The 26,796-nt window shown below is 45.8% G+C and overlaps 1 protein-coding gene across 17 annotated transcripts in view; it reads left to right on the top strand.

Moving 5' to 3' along the window:
- Trim9 (tripartite motif containing 9) overlaps window positions 1-10,504 on the top strand; it is a 107,034-nt gene extending 96,530 nt beyond the window's left edge. For 5 of the 17 annotated variants that reach the window (XM_051147141.1, XM_051147125.1, XM_051147134.1 and 2 more), the window contains 6 exons: window positions 1,758-1,946; window positions 4,363-4,404; window positions 4,808-4,831; window positions 5,611-5,914; window positions 8,359-8,521; window positions 10,340-10,504. In XM_051147141.1, the coding sequence (XP_051003098.1) occupies window positions 1,758-1,946; window positions 4,363-4,404; window positions 4,808-4,831; window positions 5,611-5,914; window positions 8,359-8,521; window positions 10,340-10,402 (785 nt within the window). In that variant the 3' untranslated portion in view covers window positions 10,403-10,504. The remainder of the gene's footprint in view (window positions 1-1,757; window positions 1,947-4,362; window positions 4,405-4,807; window positions 4,832-5,610; window positions 5,915-8,358; window positions 8,522-10,339) is intronic. The other 12 variants (XM_051147164.1, XM_051147155.1, XM_051147149.1 and 9 more) reach the window with 8 other exon arrangements.
- The last annotated feature ends 16,292 nt before the right edge of the window (window positions 10,505-26,796 follow it).

Below are 26,796 nucleotides of genomic sequence, written 5' to 3'. Positions count from 1 at the left end.
TGCACACGTGCTTGGCTCTTGAGTGCACACACACTCACACACACACACACACACACACTCTCTCTCTCTCTCTCTCTCTAAATAGATGGGAAGAATAATGACATTTTTTTATATCTGAGCAAAGAAATGGTCATACATGCCAAGTCACCCAAACGATATCAAGTTTAAATGGAAACTTCAACATATTACTATTCTTGGGCTATAAAGCTTTAGTCTCATATCCTTTTCTCTGATATTTGGTCCACAGAAAAATCAAACCTCCCCTCACGGATAAGAGTGAAATCTGAAAAGCTAAGGTTAATAGTGTGAGCTCAGAAATGAAAATGAGGCTGCTCCCTTGCAGTATTAAAACTTGTGGCTGCACTTCTTAGGAAGTCTCCAGATAGGATTATGTTCTGCATAGATGTGCATGCACCTACACACACACACACACACACACACACACACACACACACACACTCCCTCACACAGTCACACATACACTCAGGCACACATGCACTTACACACAGCATTCTCTCTCATAGACACACACATTCACACTCACATACATGCACACACGCACACTCACACATGCACATTCTCACACAGTCACACATACACTCAGGTACACATGCACTCACACACAGCACTCTCGCATGGACACACACATTTACACACTCACACACATGCACACACACACACTCATACATGCACTCTCTCACACAGTCATACATGTACTCACACACAGCACTCTCTCTCATGGACACACACATTCACACACTCACACACATGCACACACACACACACACACACACACACACACACTTTTGCTTGAACCTGTGCAATATAGCATTTTGACCAGAAAGGGCTGTATACAAAGACAGGCTGCTAACAAAACAAAACAAGCCCAGTAACCTCCATTGGTACCAGAACAAAATTACCTTTCCAATGAGAAAATGTTTCCTTGGGAGCATGCAGCATGAAGTGCCATCTGCACTTCTTGAATTTCACTATTAAATTGAGCTTTAGAGGGCTCCCACTAGTGACGGAGTCCTCACTGTAGTACAATAGCAATAGTCGTACCTGGCCTTTCTGAAAAGAAACAGACACCTCACTCCTATGCACCTCCCCTCTGCCCGCCTTCTGTTCATTTTTAGAGCTCAGATGGGTTAAACACTGCCCATAGGAAACGAGACTAATTCAGAAATAAAGAGAGGTCTTATTCCCCAGTTGCCTCTCAGGCCTGTCTTCCTAGGGCACTCTGTATTTCTTCCTCTATTCAAAGATCAAACCTCGAGTGTCCTAGGATTAAAATACTCTCATCCATCTAAAAATGGGGGTTGGGGGGTGCACTAGTAGAGAAAAAGAAAAATATTTCACAGTTTCTAAAAGTTATCATCTCCTAAATTGAAACCCTGTAAGAAACCATTGTTAAGTGCTCAGTAATTTGGGGAGTGTTGGTTTTTCTCATCAGTGGGGAAGAGGTACGCGTCTCCCTCAGTGTGTTTCACTTGACAAAGGGAATCTTCCTTTGTGCTTTTCTATTCCTAACAGTTAGAGGGAAGTACAAAATGACTGCCGGTGCTGCTGGCTTGTCTGCTCTGGGGTCCTGACCTCCTGGGAAACCCCAGCCTCAGACACACCACAGTCTGGCTAATACCTTTGGGTGGCTAGTGCCTCAGGGACTGGTGAAGCTCTGTGTGAACGCTTGCTTTGGGAACCTGGCACGGGCAGCCAGCAGATTTCTGATCTCTGGTTTGCATTGATCTTGCATTTAGACACAGATTCAGAAGAACAGACCCTCCCTTTTCCAGTGCCTTCGGAAAGATTGCCGCTCCGTAGAATGAGTCCCTTCTCCTCCACCCTTAACCTTCAACCCAGCTTTCCCGGAAGATCCTACTTTGACTTCCGATCCTCACCCCACCAGCTGAGCTTGCATTCTTCTTTACAGTCCCTCAATGCACCGGGTGAGCTGAGCTGTCAGATCTTTCTCTTCATCTCTATGTCTTGGAGGCATCTCTGAAACGCCTGTGTTGTTCTTGCCGTTCATTTGTGTGCGTGGTGAGGGGGTGACTAGCGTCTGTGTCTGTGGCTTCCAGTGTGGGGGAGCATCTGGCTGAGGGAGCTTCCTGCCATTCTTGTTTGTATGGTGGAACAACCCACCCTGGAGCTGTGGTCCATGAGGGATGGCATTGGAATGGGATGCAGGAAATTGTTCTTTTTGCATCAGCTGGTACCACCATGGAAAACTTGCTCATCACATGCAGTGGCATAGCAAGGTACAGGCTAAGTAGAGGCGGTGGTGGTGTGGAGGTTTGCAACCTTCTGTATCCAGGAAACCAGCTGTGTCTGGGAGACTGGATCAGCGCATCCAGCGTGGAGTGGTCTGATTAAACATAGACTCAAGAGATCTTTACCAATAAAAATAAAAGCAAAAACATGTCGGTAGCAGAATAATACCATCCTACAAATCAGGGAAAGCAAATGCCTACAGTGTACGTACTGGTAGGACTGTGGGCCCACAGCAGGTCACTTTCCCAGCAAAGGGCAGGAACCACTGTTAAATTAGAAACTGGTCAGCCACGATGCCTATGGCCATAGATCCTGTATCTAAATGTGCAGCCTCCAGAAGTTGTAACAGGGCTTATGGTTGATTCCAAGGAAGCTAGACTCACATTACTTTGCAATGAGCTCTGTCTAGCAAACAGAACCTTCAAATTCCTAATACGCAGACCTGTCTGATCTCTTCAGGACTATATTGTAATCATGGACACACATGACGCACATCTCACGTTTCCAAGCATTTCTTTTGGATTTTATTTTATTCCTTTGCTCATCCCACATCCTGGAATGAAGAAGGCCACAGCATGACAGTGCAAACAGGATGCAGGGACCTCAAGCTCCCTTGAAAAAAAATTTTTTCCCTTGAAAAAAAAATGCATTTTTTTCTTGTGTTTTACGTTTCTCCTTGTTTTTTCTGTGCACTACTGGCTTTTCCACATGCTTTGTTATGGAGCCCTTTGCTTGTCTCTACTGTACTAAAATACTGTTACGGTCTTTGTAATGTATATTGTCTCAAGAATAAAATGAAATGAAATGTTGGGTCTGGGTGTTTGTTAGATGCATTTAATAGCCTTGTTCTATTGTATCATTGAATCTTAAGTGTATGGTACTGTATTTAAATCAGTGAGAAAAGAGTTCAGAATATTTGTTTTTTAACAGACTCCACAAGGCATGATTCATTTAAAAATCTTGAAAGCCCTATTCAGATTCCACAAATTTACTTCCAAACCTGGGTATGAAATTTGGTTTTAAAATTCTTTATATTCCATACGTAACTGTGCTCCAATTCATAAGGAGGAATAGAAAAGACAGTTGGCAAAATTTAAACATAAAAATCAACCATGAGCTGGAAGAAAATGAATGTTTCCCAGAATAAAGTGAGCTAAGCAAGAAGAAGATTATAATATTTAACTTTGCTGACTCACTCCTCTTTTATAGCAAGTTGCCTTCTTAATTCTTTCAAGTCAATACCTTATCCTTCCAACTGTTTTAGAAATTAGCTTATAAAGACAATACTAAATTGAAAAAAAATAGTATGATTCTTTCCCCTGAAGATTCACATTTCCCAGACTAGTCAACATCACTGGAAACTGTAGGTCATACACCTGTGGACATTCTAACTCCGAATCCATTTCCTCAGCCTTGATATGGCTTCTCATCAGGAGGGCAGCCACGCCCACAAGATATTTCTGTAAAGCTCTGAGCCCACATCCCACTTTACACAGCTTTCCTCCTGTCCCTCGGCTGAGAAGAGCTGCTATAGCAAAGCAAGCTAAGAAGGGAAATGTGTCTTCGGCTTATGACACTCAATCCGTGCCATTGTTGATTGTGAGGTATCCATTTGCAGGTGCGTTAGATTCCACACTCCTTTACATATGGACTTGGGCTCATCCCAGAAAATAAGGGCAGTCTGGAAACTATTGATACGGGGCAGGCTTAACCCCTACCTGCTTCCACTTCCATCAGGAGAGTGTTTCTTCATCTTTAAAAGTCGGCCTCCTCTGTTCGCAAGGGTCACTGTACAAAATTGAACCAGGAAGATCATAAAACCTTAAGCCGCAGCATTTACAGTCAGTTGGACAAAGCTTTCGCAAAGATGTAGAAAGATGAACTTTCTGTTTGGAAAGAGCACAAAAGCAATTTATACCCAGCCAAGAAAAGGAACATAAAAAGGGCTTTGGCTTCTTTGGGTTTTGTCATTTTTCATGACTCAGGCCTCTGGAGACTATATATTCAGTTGGTGCTTTCTAAATGAATGCAAATTATTTTTATCAACCTGATTGTCACTTCATAGCCTTGATGTGTAGTATCTCTTTATAGGATGCAATTTTGAGACACAGTCTGCATCTTACTCTCAATTAGGCAAGTATACCTGCTGTGATTGTTACCTTCTGCCTGTGTGACCGCTATGCTCAATTTCTTTTGCAAAATATATGGTGGCAACTTTGTCATGTCAATAAAATTCTCCAAATGTCATTCTAACTCCATTATAACCGTTTCTCAATTACTTAGAAAAATGCCTGTCTTTTTTTTTTGTTTTGTTTTGTTATTCCTCAATCCTCGTCCCCTTTTATTCTGCATCAATGCAAAACATTCTTTATGAGCACTGAATGTCAGTAAAGGCACAAGGCAGGCCTGCTGTTGTGTAAATGTTCTCAATGGAGCCCTTGTTGCTATTAGTCTGTCAAAAGAAACATGCTTTCTTATCAATGTCAATTTTGCTTCCTGTTTCTCTCCCCCATGCCTTTCATTGGAATGACAACAGTTGACATTAAAAAGCTGTTGGCAGGTATGGAATAACACTATTCTCTTACAAATAGCCGAGACGAAGTGCATGCAAGGTGGCTGCAGGCTCAGCACATCCGCATTCTTGCCTCTCCAGACTGTTCTATGTAGGCAATCTGTACAAATTGGGGTGCAGTTGTGTGTATAAAAAAACCCTCATCCTCTCTGCACTTAATGCCCAAACTGCTTCTGCAATGTATAGCACATGCCAGTTTTAGGAGTAACATTTATCGATAAATTATAAAGAAAACAATCTGTCCTGCACCCAAGTCACCGTTGCACATGAAAATTAGTTTATATTGCTTTGTAGCTTCAAGGCTTCTGAGCAGGTGCTAGAGCTGAGGATGTGTCCGGCCCTTCTGCCTAAGCGTATTTCCTGATTTCACTCCATGTGTTTTATGCCTCCTCTATCCAAGATTATAGATCTAACCTCCCCCACCTCAGGGTTACACAGGCATCCTAGCGGATCCCCTCACCCCTATGTCTCTGGTGTACTATTGTGCCAGTCACCAGGTGAAGGGACTTGATGCCACTTCCCTCCCGGATCAGCTGGTTGGGAGTGCAGTCTAAGCCAGGTAACCCCACCTCACCTGGTCGTGTGTCCTCCATCTATTCCTGGTACAGAGTACCAACTCCCAGGATGTGCCCCATCTGCTCACTTATGGCAACTCTGGCCCCCGAACATAGCAGCATGAAAATATGACACTACCCGCCGCGCTGCCCAGAGGCAAGCTACGACACGGAGGCATTACCAATAACTCACTTCCCTTCTGTTGTTCTCAGTGGCTTGGTTCGCTTTTGACCCCGGCTCGGCACACTCCGACATCATCCTCTCCAATGACAACCTGACAGTGACGTGCAGTAGCTATGATGACCGGGTGGTGCTGGGGAAAACTGGCTTCTCCAAGGGTGTCCACTACTGGGAGCTAACTGTCGATCGCTATGACAACCACCCGGATCCAGCCTTCGGCGTGGCTCGCATCGATGTGATGAAGGATGTAATGCTGGGAAAGGACGACAAAGCTTGGGCAATGTATGTGGACAATAACCGGAGCTGGTTCATGCACAACAACTCGCACACCAACAGGTACCCTGCAGCCCCACACCAAGCCTTCTTCATGGTGGCTTGGGCTCAAGAGGGAGAGCCTGGCTCTATAGCCTATTACACAGGCAGCATTCAGAAATAGGACAAAGTGGTCTTCATTGAGTACGGGGTCCTACGCTGAGTAACCTCTTAGCTCAGCCCACTCTACTAGTTCCCACATTGTGTAGAGATAGCCTTGTGTGCCTTCTCCGTAGGCTCTTATTGTTAAGTTCCACCCAGGTTAAAAAAGACAATCTCTAGGCATATCTATTATAGGCCAGCAAACCCAGGAATCGAAAACCCAGACCTAGAACTTACCAGAAAAGTATTTTGGGCCAAGGTACTTCTTTTTTTCTCTGAATCCCAGTGTGTCACTCCTCCAAATTCATAGACTAATGTTTCCATGCAGGAGAGGTTGGAAGACTTCATGAGATGAGATATACAAAAATGCCTTGCGATGGAAGTGCCTGGGAATGGAAGTCATTGTTCTTATTGTCATTGTCACAATGCTTCTTGGCATAGAAGCCATTAGCTAAACTTGGTGTTTGGGATGGAAGTCTGGATAGCTTCAGACCTGAAGAGCTCACTTGTAATTGCGTGAATTACAGCACCCAGTCTGATGAAGAAAGAGAATATAGTTAGCTCCTTAAGTAATGTCTCCATCACCAAAATATAGATAGTTTTAACTTAATGCATTTCCATTTGTTTGTGTTCTCTTCAAATGAATTTTACTCATATTTTCATACACTGGCCTGTCTTATTCTCAAACATTCCCTCCAGGGTACTTTCTCTTTGGTGTCTCTGGAAAAAAAAATCCAGTTATGTTCTGTAAGATCAAAGGAAAAGCAGGCCCAGCAAGGGCAGAATAATGACCCGACTGTATTAGCTTCTCCTGTCAGCTCTCCCATGACCCTTCAGTAGCCAGTAGACTCCCACAGCTCCCAGGCACTCAGACAGTCTCTGTCCGACACCATTCATGGGCTTCTTATTGACTGCCCCTTGAAGTAAGGACACAAAGCAATTCTTTCTGGTACCAAATCCAAGTGAATATAGACAGCAGTGATCTCCAGCAATTCACATTTTGGGGGGCTCTGTCACTAGACTCCTGATCCCATCGCCTATGCCCTTGTGTTTAGCCTCTTGATTTGGAGTGAAGGGAGAAATAAGAGGACCACCATCACACAATGCAGAAAAGCACATTCTGGAAGCTGAACACATCTGCTTGCATGCAAACTGCATGTCACTTGTGCTGTCATCGACAAGCCTGTAAATAGCAAGATGTCGTTTGTAAGCCTGTCTGTGACCGTGTCCAGCCTGTCTTCGGCATGCTGGAGAAAGGAGTGATGCTTTTAAACTTCTGTGCTCTGCTGAGATGAAGTTCAGTTTTGCTAAATCTCAAACTAAGGAGGGAAGACAGGCCTGTTCGTTCCTGTCTAATGCCATTCTGTGACGTCATCAAACGGCATAGTTCTTTGTAAGACGATGTTTTTTGTACTTGGGTCTCTGGAGATCCCTACGTTCCCTGTAGTATAAACGGGCCTCAGGGAAGCATCTCCTTCAATGCTATCATTTTACAGAGAGACTCTAATGTCTTCATTCAAGTTCAACATGCTAAAAGATTAGCATCTCTCCAGAGTGTTCACATCACGAAATGGACAGCAGAAGGCTCTGAATCCAGGGTCTCATGCATGTATGTTCTGGATTGGACCTACATGCTTCTTTATTTTGACTTTCAGATTAAGTCATTCTGTATTAAATGCTGTTAAATCCACACTGTGTATGCAAGGTGCACAGTATAGCTGGTGCACAGTTGTAGCTGAGAGGCTACTTTGACCCCATCTCCAGTATTGTTTTTCTTTTGCTGTAGCTCAGTAGTAGAGAGTCTGTTTATACCAGTTCACTCTCAGCAAGGCACAGAAAACAAGGGAATGCCATGAGGGGTGGCTGTCACTGCAGGGGAGTAGGAATTTTGGGGGACAAAACTATCTAAATCATAGTTTCATGTGTATAGCACAGATACACAGTATCTAAGTAGTATATGGTGTATCTAATGCTTTAAAGTGTTGCTCTAGAGCAAAAATGTATAAAAAGGCTGAGCAAGGGGGGTATATGTAAATATGTTACAACAGTCTGGTTTCACTGGGCCTAGTGAGACATGTTCTTGAGTGTTGGAGGCAGGAGGATTGCAAGTTTAAGCCTTGTCTGGGCTGTGGTGAAAGTTCAAGGCCAGCCTCGACAATTTGGAAAGACCCTGTCTCAAAATAAGAAATAAAAAAGAGCGCTGGGGATTAAAAACAAAAAACAAAACAAAACAGTGGCAGAGTGCTTGCCTACCTTACTTGAAGCACTCGGTTCAATCCCCAGTACTGAAAAGCAAACCAAAACAGGAAGATTTTAGAATGGCAGCAAGCAGGTGAGACTCCATTTTTTTTTTCCTTTTCCGGCAGAACTGAAGGAGGCATCACAAAAGGGGCCACCATCGGGGTCCTCCTCGACTTAAACAGAAAGACCTTAACATTTTTTGTCAACAATGAGCAGCAGGGTCCCATAGCATTTGAGAACGTGGAAGGCCTGTTCTTTCCTGCAGTCAGCCTCAACAGGAATGTACAGGTAAGCACCCGGCCCCGGGGACTAAGGGCTCCTAAAGATTGCTGCTTCAAAGTCTGCCCAGGGCCAGTAAAATCCCCCAGCTCCCAGAGGACTGCTGATACCAGGCCCAGGGTGAGACAGGATTCCACGACTGCAGGGTCATTTCTGGGTACGTGCCACGGTCTGGTTAGCCACCCGTGGGAGACAGAAGCCTTCTCTCCCCAGTCTAGTCATGCTTTGCTCTAGTTTCATCTCTAAGTAGGCTTGGCAGGAAAGCCACTGCGAGCACCAGGGATGCCTAGGAAAGCAAGCATTAGGCCCACATCAGAAGGCCAAGCTCTATTGTAATTACTTGATCTCCATCAGTGGGAGAGGGGGGAAAAAATCAGATACAAATCTTACCTTCCTAAGCTTACATTCTAGTTACAGATAGAATCAATATCCACAGTGATGCTATTTATAAGGTACCTTAGGGCATCACGGTAAGTTAAGGGGATCAACAGTGCTGGGGGTATGCTAAACAGCCACAGTCTTAAACATGGTTGTCAAATAGGTTGGCCTTGTCTTGGTCACTATACTGCTCTGAGTCCTAAAGGAGGGAAAGTGGGAGGCTGTGCAGAGCTTCCCAAACAGAAGGCCTAGCCCAAACTTCAGACGTTTCTAAGCGATGAGGGGGCTTCGGGCAGGCTGAGAAGAGCAAAGAGGCCAGGGAGCTGCTGAGGAGGGTTCAGAGCATGCAGGGAGCCTGATTAATGTCTTGCCAACCACTGTTAGAATCTAGGGCTTCACCGCCCTCCTCAGTTGGGCCTTCTTATTACGCAACATAAACCTCAACACCCTTCAAATAGGACTTGAGAATCAAAACCCTGTAGAGGATTCATGTCCCAGCCATAGCCACGGTCTTTAAACTCTTTTAAATTAATTACTGTCTATGACTATATGCAGTAAAAACTGTTTACAACCCAGCAACACCTGCCTTCCGGCTTCCTACAAGTAGTAGATGGTCTGGAATCTAATTCTTCAGAGGCCAGTTTGCACATCAGAAGACCGAAAACCACAAATTGCCATAGAAATGAATCTAAGGGGGAGAAAAAAATCTCATTCAAAGTTTTCCAGCTTTCCAGCCGTTTCCTTTCCAAAGATCAACATACCAATTCTGCTTCAGGCTCCGTAAGGATGTTCTGGTGTCTTTAGTCAAAGATTCTTGCTGAGAGTGATGTGGACAAGAATGGAGTGATGGCCACGTTTATCAAATCCTTCTAGTCTTTTCCCATAGCCCTCCATTGTAGTTTGAGGTTGACTAGACATTGGCAAAATAGCATAAGTGCCCGCTTTTTCCCTTCTAAAGTCCTTTGTTCAATCCCAGAAAGGCTTGCGCACAGCCAGAACTGTTCAATCCCAGAAAGGCTTGCGCACAGCCAGAACTGTTCAATCCCAGAAAGGCTTGCGCACAGCCAGAACTGTTCAATCCCAGAAAGGCTTGCGCACAGCCAGAACTCATGGACAAGCTAATCTGGTCTGTCTGTGCAGCCAGCTGTGGTCGCTGAGTGTAGGCAAAGCCTTCCCTACCTGCAGATGAGTGGCCTGTCTTTAGCCATAAGAAATGCAGTCGCCCAGAATCCTTTTTTTAAAGAAGTGGCTATTGTGTCTCCCGGGTTTGGAGACCCACCATGGTAGCCAAGGTCTTACCACAGCTAGAATCCTGCTAGAAGTCCCTTAAATGTCTTCTAGATAATAGACGTTCAAGAGAAGTGAATGTGCCCTTTTAGAGCTGAGGGCTCACAGACTGCATTGTGATGAGGTGTGGTGCCCTGCACAGCTTACAGTCTTCTTCCCCAGGTCACACTTCACACTGGGCTTCCCGTCCCCGACTTCTACTCCAGCAGAGCTTCCATAGCCTAAGGGCGCGCTGTGGAGGCACCAGCTGCCCCATGGAGGGACAGCACGGAGCCGCCACCCTCTGCGGACACAGCTGGTAGAAGAGAGAGGAGACCATCTGGTCCTCAACCGTCTTCTCCACCCCTACAGCTCCACCCTTTCCCATCAGCCTCTCTGCATCACTAAACCTGAGCTCCCTTCCTCCCCCAGAAGCTCTAACCCACAGAAGACCTCCGTAGCCCACCACCTCCCTTCGTTTCCACTTCCCCGTGTTGCTTTTCTTTAATTTTAGGGTTTTGGTTTTGTTTGGTTTTAAATGTAGGTTGAGTCCGTTTTTTTTTTTTTTTTTTTTTTTTTTTTTTTTTTTCTGATCATGTTTTGGTGACTTACCTACCTAACTGGCACTGCCAAGAGAAAAACTCGCCTGGAAACTTTTTTTTCTTAAGCTTTTGGTCAAACAGAGATGCTACAGGGGAGCAGGTAGGAAAAAAGTCAAATTCAGAGTTCACCATCTGGCTCCTAGGATGTTCTTGCCCTGATTCTTGTCAAGGCATGTCAGCTCTTCGTGGCTACTTCTAGGGAGGTGGGCAGTATGCACTTAGCATCCAGAAGTCTTACAACACCCTGAAGCACAAATACATCAGCCACACAGGTTCATGGCAGGGTAAGGACCATTCTGATAGGCTCTAGACATTGGGAAGACCAGGGGACTCAGTGCATTGATTCATTTAGTTAATAAAAGTTTTTTTTTTTAATTAAGAACTGCTATGGACCAGGCACTGTCCAAGACATAGAATTCTGTGTTCTGGACACTGGGGAAGAGCAAGGAGAAAGATGAACAGTCTCCCTTCCTGGAACTTATATTCTCATATAACAAAGCAAACAGATAATGTCTAGTTGTTCTAAGTACCAGAAAGGAGACAGTAAAGAGTCAGAGAATCCTTAGATGGATGCTGAACCCGTGCACTCTGGCCACACCAGACACACACCAATCCAATGCTTGTTCCACTGCGCCATCTTAATTATGGCCTCTGCCGCCACTCACCACAGAGCCCTTCCTTGGCAGAAATGACCTCAGCATTGCTACTCATTAATGCTGCAGTCATAACAAGCCTTAAAAAAAAAAAATGAATGTTAAAAACAAAATGACCAGAGGGCACAGGACCCACTCGTGACACCAGGGCTCCTGAGTTGCAGACCACAACATCCTCAGGACCAACACACCATCTCCATGTATACTGTCTGCGCCTGTTACAAATAAGAATCCATCCACTCACTTGCAGTCACAGACTGACTCTCTAAAGAAGCTCAAATCGGGTTTGGAAAAGCATGAGCGTGGATGTCATTCCTGGGATTGACAGCGGAATAGCCACGCCCACAACTCCTAAGAGAGGCTTGCCCTTGAGAGGCTGTCATTTATCTTAGAACCCGGGAAACAAACTTCCGACCAGGGCTCTAAGTACTTTCCTCCGAGGCAAGGAATCCACTAGAATAATGGTAAGCGACAGAGGTGGGATAGGAAAGCAGACACTGCTTGGGCAAAAAGTAATCTATGTAAATAGCTCCTTCTCTTCTCTTGTGCTTCCTCTAGGTCATCTGTCACTATGATGTTTTTCTAGTTAGAACCTAATTTATTGAATGGGTGCTATCTTGTCTATGTCTGTCTCGGGTTCTCGTGACTACAGAACACTGTTGCGGGACAACATTAGTTTGATCTTCGGTTTGTGCTCCAATGAGACTCGATGGCTGGGCTGTTAGTTACTTCTTTATTAAATTCATCCCACTGGTTAGAGCTCTAGTGACTTGTAACAAATAGTTACATTGAACTACAACTATAGATGCATACAGCTACTGTACTAGAAAAAAAAAAAAAAAAAACCTGTCGTCCGTGGTATCCCAATAAAGGGTTTTTATGAGAGGAAAAAAAAATGTCTCTAGAGAAGTTCTTTCTAAGTGTGTACACATTTGGGGGCACAATTCACCTTTGCCAGGGCAGTATGACAAAGTGTGACCAGAAAGTCCCCAGAGATCTTGAAGGAGAATGTTCTCCATGCATTTCCATGACAGCATGGCTCTGCCTCTGGGGTTTGCACAGTCCCTAGCCTGGCCTTGACATGACGTGGGCTCATATGGGATGCTTTGGAGTGTGTAGTGGATGTAAATATATTTTTGTTTTGATCCCAACTGTGGGATGTGAAACAGACTTGTGTGAGTTGTGAGGGTGTGCAGTGTTTTTCCACTGGAAACAGACTTGTGAGAGAATAGGTGATGTTTGTCCACTAGAAGAGGAAGCTCCTCTTGCCAGGGCATGGTCTTTGCCAACTGGAAACATTCTACTACATATATATGAGCCCTAAAACAAGAGGGTTGGCTTTTTTGGTCTTGGCTGTTCAAGATGGTCCTAGAGAAAACCATTCCAGCAAATACTTCAAGGTTCTGGCTGCTGTTCCTGGTTCCAGCTGCTGCTCCAGGTTCCAGTGGCTGTGGCTGCAGTCACCTTTGCTGAATTGCTGGTTTGTGCTTAAGGGGTTGGCTGAAATCCTGCAGACTATGCCAGTGGAATCGCTCCAACTGAGTCTAAAAGGTCTACTTCTTCTCTTCCCTTTAACCTCCTTTCTCTCCTATCTAGGGTAGGTGGGTTGGAAGGGAGGTGTAAGTATTAAAGATCCCCAAATAAAGTAGGTTTGAAAAAGTTCAAAGCCTACAGGTATGTGCCTCCACCCACTGAGATTTGACTTCAGTAAGCCTGCTTTTCAAATGGCACAAACTTGTACTGCAGGATGAAATAGACTATCCCCGGCTCCTGTATCTTTTTAAAATAGCTACACAATTGTTTTCATGTAACCGAGACACTGCTCGTCACCTTTCACTGTTACTAGCCCTTTACAGTGAACCTCCAATGTTTCCTATTAAAAGAAAAGCAGGGACTGGACTGATTTCTCTGTCAGGAAAGTGCTTGCTGGGTCTGACTCCAGTCTTAGAACCCAAATAAAAACAGGCAGGCATAGTTGCCCATTCTGTAATCCCTGCATGGCAGAAGTGGAGACGGCAGGTCCCTAAGGGCCTGCTGGCCATTGGGTTTAGTCTGCTCTGAAGTTCTAAGTGAATCAAAGACTGCATCTCAAAAAAAAATCATATATATAGATAGAGAGATAGAGATAGAGACAGGGAGAGAGAGAGAGAGAGAGAGAGAGAGAGAGAGAGAGAGAGAGAGAGAGAACAAAGCCTGAGAAATAATCCTTGGAATTTTTCTCTGGACTTCACATTGGTGTGTACACATGTATACATGAACCTGCACCTACACACATGTGCACACATTGGGGCAGGGTGAGGGGATTGGACTAAGAAAGCTACTGATCTGGTTGCAATTTCACACAGTAGCACAAGGAATCGAGCCAGCAGCTGCTGCCCTCTGTCCATTTGGCCTCTGTCTGGTCTTGTCCTTGTCCCTTAGTGGGGGATTTTTTTCTGCTTCTTTTATTTGTCCCGTCCACCCTTGCCAGGTTTTCTTCTCTTCGCTATTTAGTGAAACCCATTAGGTCCTTTGCATTTTTCTCTGGTGCTAAGGTTAATGCACTTCCTGTTCGCAGCGTTTTCTCACAGGAGTGATGAAGTGCCTTGCTAGAAATCACCCTGTTTCCCAGCAATGGTGGCTTTTCTTCTCTTCTGCCTCTAATGTGTGCATTTATCTCACATCCACATACTCAATTCACACACATAGAAGGGGTTTGCTATTGTATCAAGATTTCTGCTTAGAAGAGAGGGAACTAACTATAGCAGTAAGGTTTCGGATTGCACCATTAAACCACCACTATGGACACTAGAGATGACTGAAACTATTTCTCAAGTACCCATTCCAGCTGCTCCTCCCAAGCCTGGGACTCAGACAACCACAGATCCTGTACTGTCCTTATCTGAGACTACCTCCATCTTCCGTGTCTCTGAAGAACTTGCTTTTGGGGACAAACATGGAATTTGGGTGATGAATATGGGTGAAAATGAGAGTGCCCAGGATAGTGACCGCTCCACCCTGCTGTGCTCAGAAACACTGACAAATACATATGTGAGCTGTTTCTCTGGGAAGAGAGGGGTAGGAACCAAAATTTTGTCAAATTTCCTTTATAGAATTAGATATCACAGAATTGGACAGTGATAAAAATTGTCCAACCGTGTTAACATCTGAGAAGCCATGGGGGTGCATACTCTGAGGGAAGGAGTGGGGGCCTAGGTTGGTAAGTGTGCTTGTCTTACATGCACAAAACTTTGGGCTCCATCCCAGCATCATATATACCCAGGGTTATGGCAGACATCTCAGCAAGAAGGAGAAGTGTGCTTAGCTCACTCTTTAGCAACCCAACAGTGTGTCTGACAAGCTAAGGCAGCTAGTAGGTGTCTAGTGAGCAAAGGAGCAGGTAAAATACAGCCTGGGATACCCTGATTCATGGGCAAGATAGATCAGGATGGCCTGTGGTTTTAGCACACCATTCAGAGGACAGGACATCTCTCTCTCTCTCTCTCTCTCTCTCTCTCTCTCTCTCTCTCTCTCTCTCTCTCTCTCTCTCTCTCTCTCTCTCTCTCTCTCCCCCTCTCTCCCTGTCCCTCTCCCTCTCTCTGTCCCTCTCCCTCTCCCTCTCCCTCTCCCTGTCCCTCTTCCTGTCCCTGTCCCTCTCCCTCTTCATCTCCCTCTCCCTCTCTTTCTCCCTGTCCCTCTCCCTCGCCCTGTCCCTGTCCCTGTCCCTGTCCCTGTCCCTCTCCCTGTCCCTGTCCCTCTCCCCTGTCCCTCTCCATCTCCCTGTCCCTGTCCCTCTCCCTGTCCCTCTCCTTCTCCCTGTCCCTCTCCCTCTCCTTCTCCCTCTCCCTGTCCTTCTCCCTCTCCCTCTCCCTCTCCCTGTCCCTCTCCCTGTCCCTGTCCCTCTCCCTGTCCCTCTCTCTCTCCCTCTCCCTGTCCCTCTCCCTCTCCCTGTCCCTCTCTCTCTCCCTCTCCCTGTCCCTCTCTCTCATTTACTTTTTACTGATTCTTTGTGAGTTTCACATCATTCACCCAGTCCTGTTTATCTCCTTGTCTTCTCACATCTGCCCTTTGCCCTTGCAACCTCTCCTCCAAAATAAAATAACTCACAAACAACAGCAAGAAGAAAAAAGAAAAGAAAGCTTAGAACTATCTCATTGTGGAAGATGTAGCATGTCACTGTGTATCCCACAGTGCATCCCTCTGTCCACACATCCTCCTTGCAAATGTTCGTTGAAATGAATCATTGGTCTAGTTCAAGATCCCTGACTTCTGTGACACCATCAAAATTGGATCCTCATCGGGACTCCTCCTGGTTATCCTGTCGTTGATCTGTGTCATGGAGACCCTAAGCTTTGGATCAGCAGGACTGGCCCTTTCACAGATACCAACCATTTGCAGATGAGATAAATTTTGGGGTGGGCCAACTCAGAGCTCTGGATATCGGCCTGGGTGGTAGCAGATCTGGTCAGGCGACCACCTCTCTCTTATAGGCACCACCAGGGCAAGCTCTCCAGCACTGCTCTGGCTAGGCCACCCAGTGCTGCCATCGGCAGGAGGCAGGGTCAACTCTCCTACTCTCCTGTCTTCAGGCCAGTTCTCCCAACTACAGAAGGTGGTGATGAGCGAGGGAGGGGAAGGTATCACACCCACACCCGCACCACTTCAGAGCAGATGAGCTCTTGGCACTGGCCCGCCTGTGCCCACTCCTCTCTTATGCTCCCCAGGTAAGGTGCAGGGCCTGCTCTTCCAAGCACTGTAGCCTTTGAGGGACAGTACCTGCAGCCAGCTCCCCTGGCTGCAGCAGGTGGTGAGGGTCAAGAAGGAGAAAGTATCCTCCCCGCCCTCCACCCATTCCACCTCAGGCAGAGCAATGACAATGACAGGAGCCAGCTCTCCTGCCCTCTTACCCTTGGGGCTAGCTTGACTGCACCCCTACCATCAAGGTCTCAATTCTGCTGTGCTGTCCAAGCAAGGTGCAGGCCCTGCTCTCCCAAGTGCTGCAGCTGGCTAGGGGGAAGACTAGCTCTCTCAAGCACATGAGCCATGACCCTGTGGGCCAGAGGTGGCAAAGGGTGGAGGGGGATCACCTCTATACCTGTGCCACCCACAAGTGGTAGAATCAGCTTTTTACACTCACCACCACACCAGGGCCAGCTCCATTGTGGTGCCCAGGCAAGGCACAGACAGGGCCTGCTCTCTTGAGTGCTGCCACCAGTGAGAGCTGAGGCAGCTCTCCAGAGCACTGCAGCCAGTGAAGGGCAGGACCAATGTTCACAGCCCTTGAACTTCATCCACATGGTCCCCAGTGGCTATCCCAACCAGGGACATCCCTGTATTCTCTAGTGGTGATGTGAGCCACAGTCATTGATACTGAACCCTGCTGCTGCACAGCCACGGACTCAGACATGGCCCTCAGCAGCAGCTTGGGCTAGAACCTTGCCATGGCCGCAGGTGGTAGGGCTGGCCACACCCAATAGGCTATTCCTCTCTACCCACCGGTTCTGTCTCTCAATGCTCAAGCTGCTCCACTTCTCTTTCTCTCCCACATACTCACACATTGTGGTGGCTCCGCTGTAGGCTGGCCATGTGCCCGGAGGGCTCTGGGTGGCATTGTCCATCAGAGCTGCATAGCGTGGCAGTGATCGGATGTCTTGGGCCCTCCTGTGCCATGTGCAGATCTCTGTCTGTCTTCCTCTTCTCACTCCACTGCCTGGATTTGGTTTGATTTTTATGAATCCTAGGCATTAAGGCAGCTTTGGCCACCAAGCCAGGCATCAAGAACAAAGGACAGCCATCTGCTCTGCCCCTGACTGACATAAGGACAACAACAACAACAACAAGGTGTCTTTTTTTTTTTAAGACAGTTTTACTACATTTCCCTGGCTGGCCTGACACTCACTCCATAGACTAGGCTGACCTTGAACTTGCAAAGATCCTCCTGCATCTGCTTCTAGAGTGCTGAGTTTACAGGCATACATAACCATGCCCAGCCCAGACAATTTTCAACTTATGAATTGTTTGTTTCTGGAAGCTTCTATTTGATATTTTTTCAGATTGTGCTTGGTCGTTAAGTGACTAAAACCATAGATGACAAAGCTGTGGATAACAAGCAAGGGACTGATGTGCCTGCACAGCAGAGGGGCACACAGGGAGGGGAAGCACAGGAAAGTGCTTTGAATGGTAAGAGGAAAGAGATGCCAAACAAAAGAATGTGTTCTTAGGTAGCCTCTACTCTCTGCCTCCTGGCGAGGTGATGGAAGAACCCGCTGTTTGAGGTTGCGGTCCTTCTGGTCCAGATAGCTACTCTGAGCTTTAGGTGCCAGACTCCCGCTCCCCATCAGGGCCCCTGGCTCTCTACCTGACTCCATCTGGAGTGTCTTTAGACATAGATGCCCCAACCACATTTGATACATGGCCCTTGATACAGCTCCCTGCTAGCTCTCCCCTCCCTGCCCTATAGGATAATAAGGTGCTGTGTTCCTGCTCATATGATAGGAGCGGGCTGCCAAATACAAAACAAGCATCCTTAAAGTGCCTGGTTTTCAAGCAATTATGTGCACCTGTCCTGGTAGCCCCCGACCCCCACCCAGGGCCTTCATTCTCCCTGATTAAAGTTGAACTAGATCTTAAGTGGTTCCCGGAGTGTTTGATCTCCGTCATGCTTACAGCCTTCCAAGCCCTGCACCTCATCTTCTGCTTCTCCTGTCTTGGTGGGTGGGTGGCCAACAGCCCCCAAAGGAAGAGGAGAACCACAAAAGGACTCGAGAGTAGGTAAGTCCAGTGTCAGAATGCAGTGACTGCCTGGGCTCTGGTTCATACCATGCTGGCTATGTGTGCCCAGGTAACTGATGACTCACCCACAGTGTCCGCATCCCTAAAGTGGAGATGGCCACAGACTTTTTCTGGGGGTTTAATCAAATAATGTTAGCAACAAAAATCAAAAGAGTGCCAGGTTGTTCCCTAGGAAACTAAAACACCCTCCTGAGAGGAGGAGGGTGTCCAGGAGACTCAAGAAGTAAACAAAACTTGCAAATCCAAGGGAGGCAGAGGCAGGGGATCTCTTCGAGTTCAAGGCCAGCCTGGTCTGGACAGCCAGAACTACAAGAGAAACCCTGTCTCAGAAAAAAAACAGAAAACAAAAAACAAAACAAAATTGTAACAAACAGCAAGAGAATCCAAATACTTATATAATCTTTCTCAAGGAAGCTTAAACTTCAGTCCAAATATTTTATTCAATAGACTTCTTGATTTTTTAAAAAGTTCTCCCCAATTTTTCCCTCTGGTTTATGTTATAAGCCCTCTTTTGATAGCCCTACCCATAAATGATAATCTTCTGCTTTCTTCTTTAATTCTTTTTTTTTTAAGATTTATGTATTTATTATTTATACAGTATTTTGCTGCATGTGTGCCCACACACCAGAAGAGGGCACTAGATCTCATTGTAGATGGTGTGAGCCACCATGTAGTTGCTGGGAATTGAACTCAGGACCTTTGGAAGAACAAACAGTACTCTTAATCGCTGAGCCATCTCTCCAGCCCTAACTCTTCAATTAATCACATATTCAAAATTTGCTGATGTATTGTTAGATCAGCTCCTAACAAACTGTTTTGGTTTTGTTTTTTTTTTTTTTTCCCTTTGTTTTTGTTTGTTTGTTTGTTTGTTTGTTTGTTTCCGAGACAGGTATTCTCTGTGTAGCACTGGCTGTCTTGTATCTCACTCTGTAGACCAGGCTGTCCTCAAACTCTGAGGTCTGCCTGCCTCTGCCTCCTGAGTACTGGGATTAAAGGCGTGTGCCACCACTGCCCCTGGCTGAGCACTTACACTCTGAAAGCAAGATACGGTATTCTATATGGGAAACCATGCTTCTGTTTCTGAGCTGTGTTTTCAACGGAGTGGTTAACGAGTTTGTAACCAGGGGCTCAGCAGCAGCAAAGGATGAATCGCCCCCCTGCGATGTGTTTCCCAGGGACTCTCGGCACCTTTTCCTAGTTGTCTTCGAGCAGCACAGCTGTCCCTGTGAAGTAAAGTAAGACTCAGGCCTTATGGGCTGAGGACGAGCGAAGGTTAATTACCGCTTCTCAAGAGATTGGTTCCTTCATCAGCATTTGGTAGATACGACCGGTTTTGCAGAGTATGTAAGCTTAGTTTAGGCACAGCAGAAAGATGTGAAAACATCTTCATCAGAAATAAATCCATCCTCAGCCCTTCTGAAGGAAAGTCGAACTCCATGCCACAATCAACTCCACATCAAGATTTCAATTCAGACCAAGAATGAAAATGCAGCCAGGTGGTGGTGGCTGCAGTGCACGCCATTAATCCCAGCGCTTGGGAGCAGAGGCAGGTGGATCTCTGAATTCAAGGTCAGCCTGATCTACAGATCAAGTTCCAGGACACCCAGGGCTACACAGAGGAACCCTGTCTAAAATGAACAAAGGACAAATGAAAGGGCAGTGCAGTTTCACTGTGGACACGTTTGCTTCTGGTAAGCTAGCTGCCCATCTTTCCAGCTGAGAGATGCTTCCCTTGCTGTTCAGAGCATCTAAGCATCTGCTCAGTCTGTCTGAGGATGGAGGAAGCACTGAGGGCCCTGCCCTGAAGCATCAAGATGTCAAACCAGGGGACCAAAGGAAGCACCAGGATGCAGGAGATGGGAGCGCAGCTGGTGACAAGTTCAAATCCATTCCACGCAGCTCTCTTTTATTTGGTTCCCCTACCATTCCAGAAGTCTTGGGCATCAGGGATCATTCATCCAAGTCTTCAACAGGTACAAACAGGAAACGTAATAATCACCAGCCCCTATTACTCCTAGAAACATATTCAAAGACATCATAAAATAGAAAAACTGAGGAATACTGGTTCTCCCACAAAACTCGTCTACCCTAGGGTCACACTTGTTATGGTCTGAAACCTCCTGCAGCTAAATTAACAACAGCAGAGACTCCAGACACGTGTACTTCATTATTGCCCAAATGCAAAGGACACTTGTTTCTTTCCATCATTTTTCATATTTAGCATCTTTCTAATGAAGACATATTTTATTAACTGGACTGTGTAATCCAGGCACTTTCAAGACGGAGGCAGAGTGATCCTAAATTTGAAGCCAATCTGGGCTACACAATGAATACCTCCCTTCTCCCCACCCCCACTTCCCAAAAAAAGGAAAAATAAAAATAAAAAACCAACCCTGGTTCTCAACCTCTGCTGTCTCACCTGTGAGATCAAAGCTGGGGCTGAGGACCACTCAGTTGGCAAAGCACTGTGTCGTGCAAGCATCAGGACCTGTGTTTAAGCCTCAGAACCTACGTGAAAAAATCCAGGCACAGCACTGCACTTCTTATCCATCCCAGAACTGAGGCTACAGAGCAGGGAGGTCCTGGGGCTCACTGCCTACTGGTCCTGCCTAATCAGCAAGTTCTGAGCCAACCAAAGACCGTGTCTCAAGAAAGAAGGGTCTTGAAGAACAATGCATAAGGTTGTTCTCTCATTTCCACACACATGCATGAGCACCTAAATTCACACGCTCACACACACACTTGCACAAACACTAATGCCACACCACCACTCTAATTGCTCTGGGATGCGACGCGGTCTGAGACTCTGTGGCTGTGCAGGTCCCTCTGGTGATTTTAGTAGCACAAATTACTAAAAGGCCCCTGAGTGAGGACTGAGTGAGTGACGTACACTTAGCAACAGTTATTATCACCTATGGTTTACAAAAATAGCAAAACAGGAAGGTATGAATTCCATCAGTTGGTCACTTCTGTTGTGTCATTTCTGATGACTTAAATTCACTTCCTAACTACTATTTGTTTTTGTTTCTTTGATACAGGGTTTCTGTATCCAGGTTGGCTGTCCTGGAACTCACTCCATAGACCAGGCTGGCCTCGAACTTACAGAATCTGCCTGCCTCTGCCTCCCTGGTGCTAGGATTAAAGACATGCGCCACTGCTGGGCTCCTAACTGCTATTTAAAGGGGCTTCTAAGCAATGCCAGTGTGAAGTGGGGAAGATGGCTTGGTGATAAAGTATCTCCTACACAATCATCAAGAGATGAGTTTGGATCGCCAGCACCAAATAAAATGCAGTGTGTGTGGTGGACACATGTGGACGCAGTGACAGGGACAGGAGGCAGAGACAGGCAGGTTCCAGGAGAGACTCAGCTCAAAAAATAACTTGAGATAAATAGAAAAAAGCACTCCTCCATACATGCAGCATACGGTGTGTGTGCACACTCATGTACACACATGCAGGCGCACGCGCACACACACACACACACACACACACACACACACACACACACATACACACTCCATCATGATGTACATAAAAAGGAAAAGACACACTGCATGTGCCTAGAACAAGTGGACATACGCTGGAAAATACATTAAACTAACCTACCAGTCTTCCTTTTTTTATTTAAATGTGCAACTGGATATATAAATTGTTATCACTTAGAATACCTTCAGATGACTGATAAGGACTCAGCATTGGTGAATACAAAAATTGTTAGTATGCAGCTACCGTAAATAACACCCACTTTTTTCTTTCTAGTCTATTAATCAGATTCCCTTTTTTAAAATCCCTTTCCTTCAGAAGACTGCATATCTGAATCAAAATGTCTTAGTGAGTTTTCTGTTGCTATAACAAAATGCCTGGGTACTTACAAATTTTAAAAAGCTAGTTTGCTCTGGTTGGGAGACTCAATGTCCCAAATTAAGCAGTCTCATCTGTTTGGCGCTAGTGAAGGCTCCCTTGGGTATGTCACATCATCATAGCGAGGGCTCGTGCAAGAAGAAAGCTGTCATGTGTCAAGAAAGGATGGAAGAAGGGTCAGAGGCCAGGCTTGCCTTTTTATACAAGAACCACACTTCCAGGAACTAACTGGGTTCCGAGAGAATAGACCCTTTGCAAAGGCAGTGTTCCTAATAGCCCAGCCACCGTCCCCAGGCCCCTGCCGCTTAATGGTTCCTCTACTTTAGTACCGCCACACTGAGGGCCAAGCTTCCCAGCACATGAACCTTTGAGGGACACATTCAAGCTACACCCAAATAATAAGCACCAAACTACATTTTCCACACACCATATTTAAAAAAGAAAGAAAGTCTCATTCAAATATACCAGATCTAGCTACTACAAAAGAAATAAATGCATGTGTGCAATTTTAAAAAAATACACACAGAAGTATTCATGGCAGCTTTGGTTGGAGCCCACACTAGATATAACTCATTGTCATCATCGTTGTTTCTTTTCTGCTGTTGTGACAAAAAGCAATATAAGGAGGCAAGGTTATGTTAGCCCGCAGCCCACGGAAAGAAACATCACGGTGCTTGGAGCTTGAGATCAATGGTCACATTACATCCAGGGTCAAGAGACAAGAGTGATGAATTCATGCTATTCAGCTTTCGGGGGGGGGGGGTCACAACCTGGGCCCTAAGTCGTGCCTGGGCACCAATCCTCAATAAGCCAATTAAAAGAACCTGATTAAAAGTGGAGAGTGGGATAAAAATGATTCATCCAACATGACCGCGTTGGGAAGAGGAACAAAGAGGTCCGGTGAGCCCTCAAGTCTGGTGTCAGGGTCTGGAAATGAGCCTGAGGTTTAAACAGAGAGCCAAGGATTTGTATGCTCATCCGAGGTGTCCCTATCGACGTGTGGGTCCGCCCTCCGCTGACCCTGCGTTGTCTGGGTTTCAGTCTCAGGTGAGCTGGCAAGTTATGTGAAACCTTTTTCTGAGAGACAAGTTCCCTCTCTGGCTGGTGCCTTTTTCTTCCCCCAGCATGAGATTTCTGGAGGAAATTCCCTTTTCTTTGAGGTCCCTCATTTCCACCGGTCTAACAGTCAGATTGAGATACTGTGTCTCTCTAAAACTCCCTCATGTCTGCCAGGCTGCTTACTTTAAGACCCGCTAGGCTAGTGCTCCATTTTACACAACCCCGGAATGGTCCTGCCCACACTAAAGGCGGGTCTCTCCGCATCAGTTAACTTAGTCAGGACAATCTCCTACAGACACTTTCAGAGGCCAACCTGACTCCAGAGCAGTGGTCTTAACCTTCCTAATACTGCTGGCATCCTTTAATACAGTTCCTCACGATGTGGTGACCCCCCAGCCATGACATAATTTGGTTGCTACTTCATAGTTGCAAGTTTGCCACTTTTATGAACCATACCATAAATATCTGATATGCGACCCCAAGGGGGTCACGACCCACAGGTTGAGAATAACTGCTCTAGACAATCAAGGGTGTGCCCAGAAGCCTGCCTCCTTGGCATCTAACTGGGCATCACAACTCAAATGCCTAACGACGGTAAAGCTGCACCATGTTATGTCCTGGAAGCCCTACAGTAAAATGAAAGCATATGAATTTCACAGGAAGACAAAACTTGCACACATGACAACTGAATAAATTAAGTCAGATCAACAGAGACTATGAGAGTCCATTTAACAACAACAAAAAAAAATTAAAGCAGGCATAACTAGTCACTTACACTAGGCTTGCTGGCTTGTACCTGTGAGTCTGGCACTCAGGAGGCAGAAGCAGGGTGGTTGCAATTAGTTAGAGACCAGCTTAGGGTGTAAGACCCTGTATCTGAAAAAACAAACAAACAAATCATTTGTAGTTCTGGAAGAATGAGATAGCAACTGTCTGTAGAAGAGACATGACTAGAAGGGGACACAGAGGGACAATAGTTAGGAGTTAACGACTGCTAACACAAACTTAAGATTTGACATCCGCCTGCAGATGTACCTCGCTGATACGAACTACCTCCCCAAAGAGAGTTTACAGAGAACTATACATCAAGGGAAATATCAATTAATTCAACCCATCTATTAAATGAAACACCAAGAACCTGGATGGTAACAGACTTGATAGTTAACACGTGTGTGATATATCATGTAATACACATATGGAATGTAAATTTACTAAGTCCTCATGAGTGTAAAGCTGAGGACACCTCATTAATTCCAGCGCAAAGGTCACCAATTCCTGCTCCCAGGGTGCTGAGAAACTGTCAAACTTGGCGTACCAATGTCCTGTATTTCCATATATCTCCAGAAGATGTCCCCATAAGCTCCCACTCTGCTGCAATGCCTCACCCCTGGCCCCACAGTCTGCGTGCTCCTCTCTAAGCAGTGCTGAAGGTGATATAAGAGGCTGATACCCCTGTTCCCGACAGACGGTAAAACAGCGCTTGTGAGATCCGGATCCGAGTATTTATTATAAAGCCCCGTGGGAAAAGTCTCTCGGCGTTTACTGGCTGCCCGCCACAGCCCTGGGGCACACTGGCTTCTAGACAGCTGAGCCAGGGAACAGAATCAAGAAAACTCCCACAGTCAAAATCAGGGCTCCGCTGACAAGCAAGACCTGGTCAGGCCAATCGTCAGACTCCTGCCCTTAGGGTGAGTTCTCACCAGAGAAGCTTCTGAACCCTCCCCAGCCCAGCCATCCACAGCTCTTAATCCCAGCCATGGGTGGGATTTGACCGCTTTCCCTAGGACTCCACTCCCCTGATCCCACTGATGACGGTGGCCTGTCTCAACAGGTCCCAGATGTGTCCGGACAGGCTAGACACGTGTGCTAGATGCCACCAGAGCCCCCTTACTCTACTATTCTAATCTTGTCAGACACAGTGGGTGACTGGGAGCTCCAAGACCTCCAGACTTTGAGCATCTCCTAAATCTAGCATAACAATATTGAACTCCTGTGTTTTTATTTATTTAATATCTCCCAATGCTCTGCATTGCAATAAATTATTATATCTAAGGCTTTGAAAACAATCGTCTACTTTATGCTCTGGGTAGTTTGGTAAGAATAATAGAGATTTTTTTCCCTCTCTTCTCCTGGTTAGGGGTCATTTTCTGTGGGTGTTTTGGGGGTGTGAATATCTGGAACAAAGGGGGAAAACTGTGATTAAAATGACAGTCCCATCCTGCTGATGCCCGGGAGTGCTCACTGTGTGTTCAAAAGACAAAGTCCCCCACCTGCTGGTCTCAGGCAGCCTCTGCAGCTCCAACACACACAAAGGGCCTGTAACCTTTCCACCAAATATCTAAAACAATGGCGAAAACTCAGAGTTGAGGGCAGCCTCATGTTTTTATCTTAAACTGGAAATACGCTGCAATTAATGACTGAGTGGTGTCATTCAAGAGCAAGGAAACAAAAGAAATATTATTTCTCTTCAAAGAAGATATTCTTTTCGTCCTATAACCAGACTTCTGGTTTGAACTACTTGTATTGATTTGCTTGTTTCTTTGTTTATGTTAACATTTTCTGATGGTCTAGCTCCTATTTGCCTGGGACTATGGAGCTCCAATTTTAAAGCCCTTGATAAAGAGAAAACTGGATGTTTTTGGTTGCTTAGCAGCGAGCACAGAGTCTGGAAGATGATGCTCAGTCACTGACTGCTTTGTTTGGCATTTCAAGCTGACCAGTACCTGCAGGTCCTTCCTTCACCAGAGATGGGAACTGACCACAGAGAGTCATAACTAGGTCAGACTGTAGAGTGAGCATGTTCTTCATTGGTAGATGCATCGCACCTAAGTGTGAGAAAGACTCAGAGCTAGCCTACCTGCAATCCAAGACATGCAAAGAAGTCCTACACTGGTGCAGGGACTGAGCCTTACGACTCCCAGCCTTGATCCTTGAAAATATTATAAGAAGCCACTTTCTGTATATATTTTTGCAACTTTTAAGCTAATGAAGATTACCCTTCTCTAGCTAAGCCCTTTACTGTTAAGGCTTTAAAGAGAAGTGAATCACAAAGATTAAAATATTTGGCATTTATGAATCTGGGCTTTTTAAGTCTTTCTATTTGTTCTCTGTATGGAACGAGAATCTACACACAATATGGGTTAGGCTGGGGTCTCTCTGCACTTGTTTTTAATTGTTGTTGTTTTATTTGCTTCCTTGTGGTGCTCACAGGAGGTAGACCTGCTAGGGGGCTTGCACATGCTCAGCACATGCTCTATCACTGAGCTCCATCCCTAGCCCCAGGAATCTCCTGTGCTCAGTTGATTGAGTGCAAAGTCACGGTGTGGGTTCCAGGAGCAGTTTGCTTTCACAAAGGTCCTGAGAAAAGGTGACAGGAAGGTCAGCCCTTGAACATGTTGCATCACAACACTCTGTGGAAACCCTGTGCTTACCACACTTGTCACTGCCTTCCTTGGTCAGGATTTTGTTCTCTGTCTCTTAGCACTCTTCCAGAATTAATCTTCTCATTCATTCCCTTACACAGTTAAGTATGGGTTTTGTTTGTTTGTTTGTTTTGGGGAGGGGCTCGTTTGTCTTGTTTGTTTGTTTGTTTTGTTTTTCTGAAACCCAACTCTGTGTTGCATTCATAGTGATAACAGAGGTAAAGTCAAACTGCATGTTATACAGTTGTGCATAACACGCAGTGATTATATAT

The sequence above is a fragment of the Acomys russatus genome, chromosome 1 (assembly GCF_903995435.1).
Source record: "Acomys russatus chromosome 1, mAcoRus1.1, whole genome shotgun sequence".
Lineage (NCBI taxonomy): Eukaryota > Metazoa > Chordata > Mammalia > Rodentia > Muridae > Acomys > Acomys russatus.
Note: the sequence above shows the minus strand (reverse complement) of the source record. Positions and strands in the feature narration are given on the sequence as shown.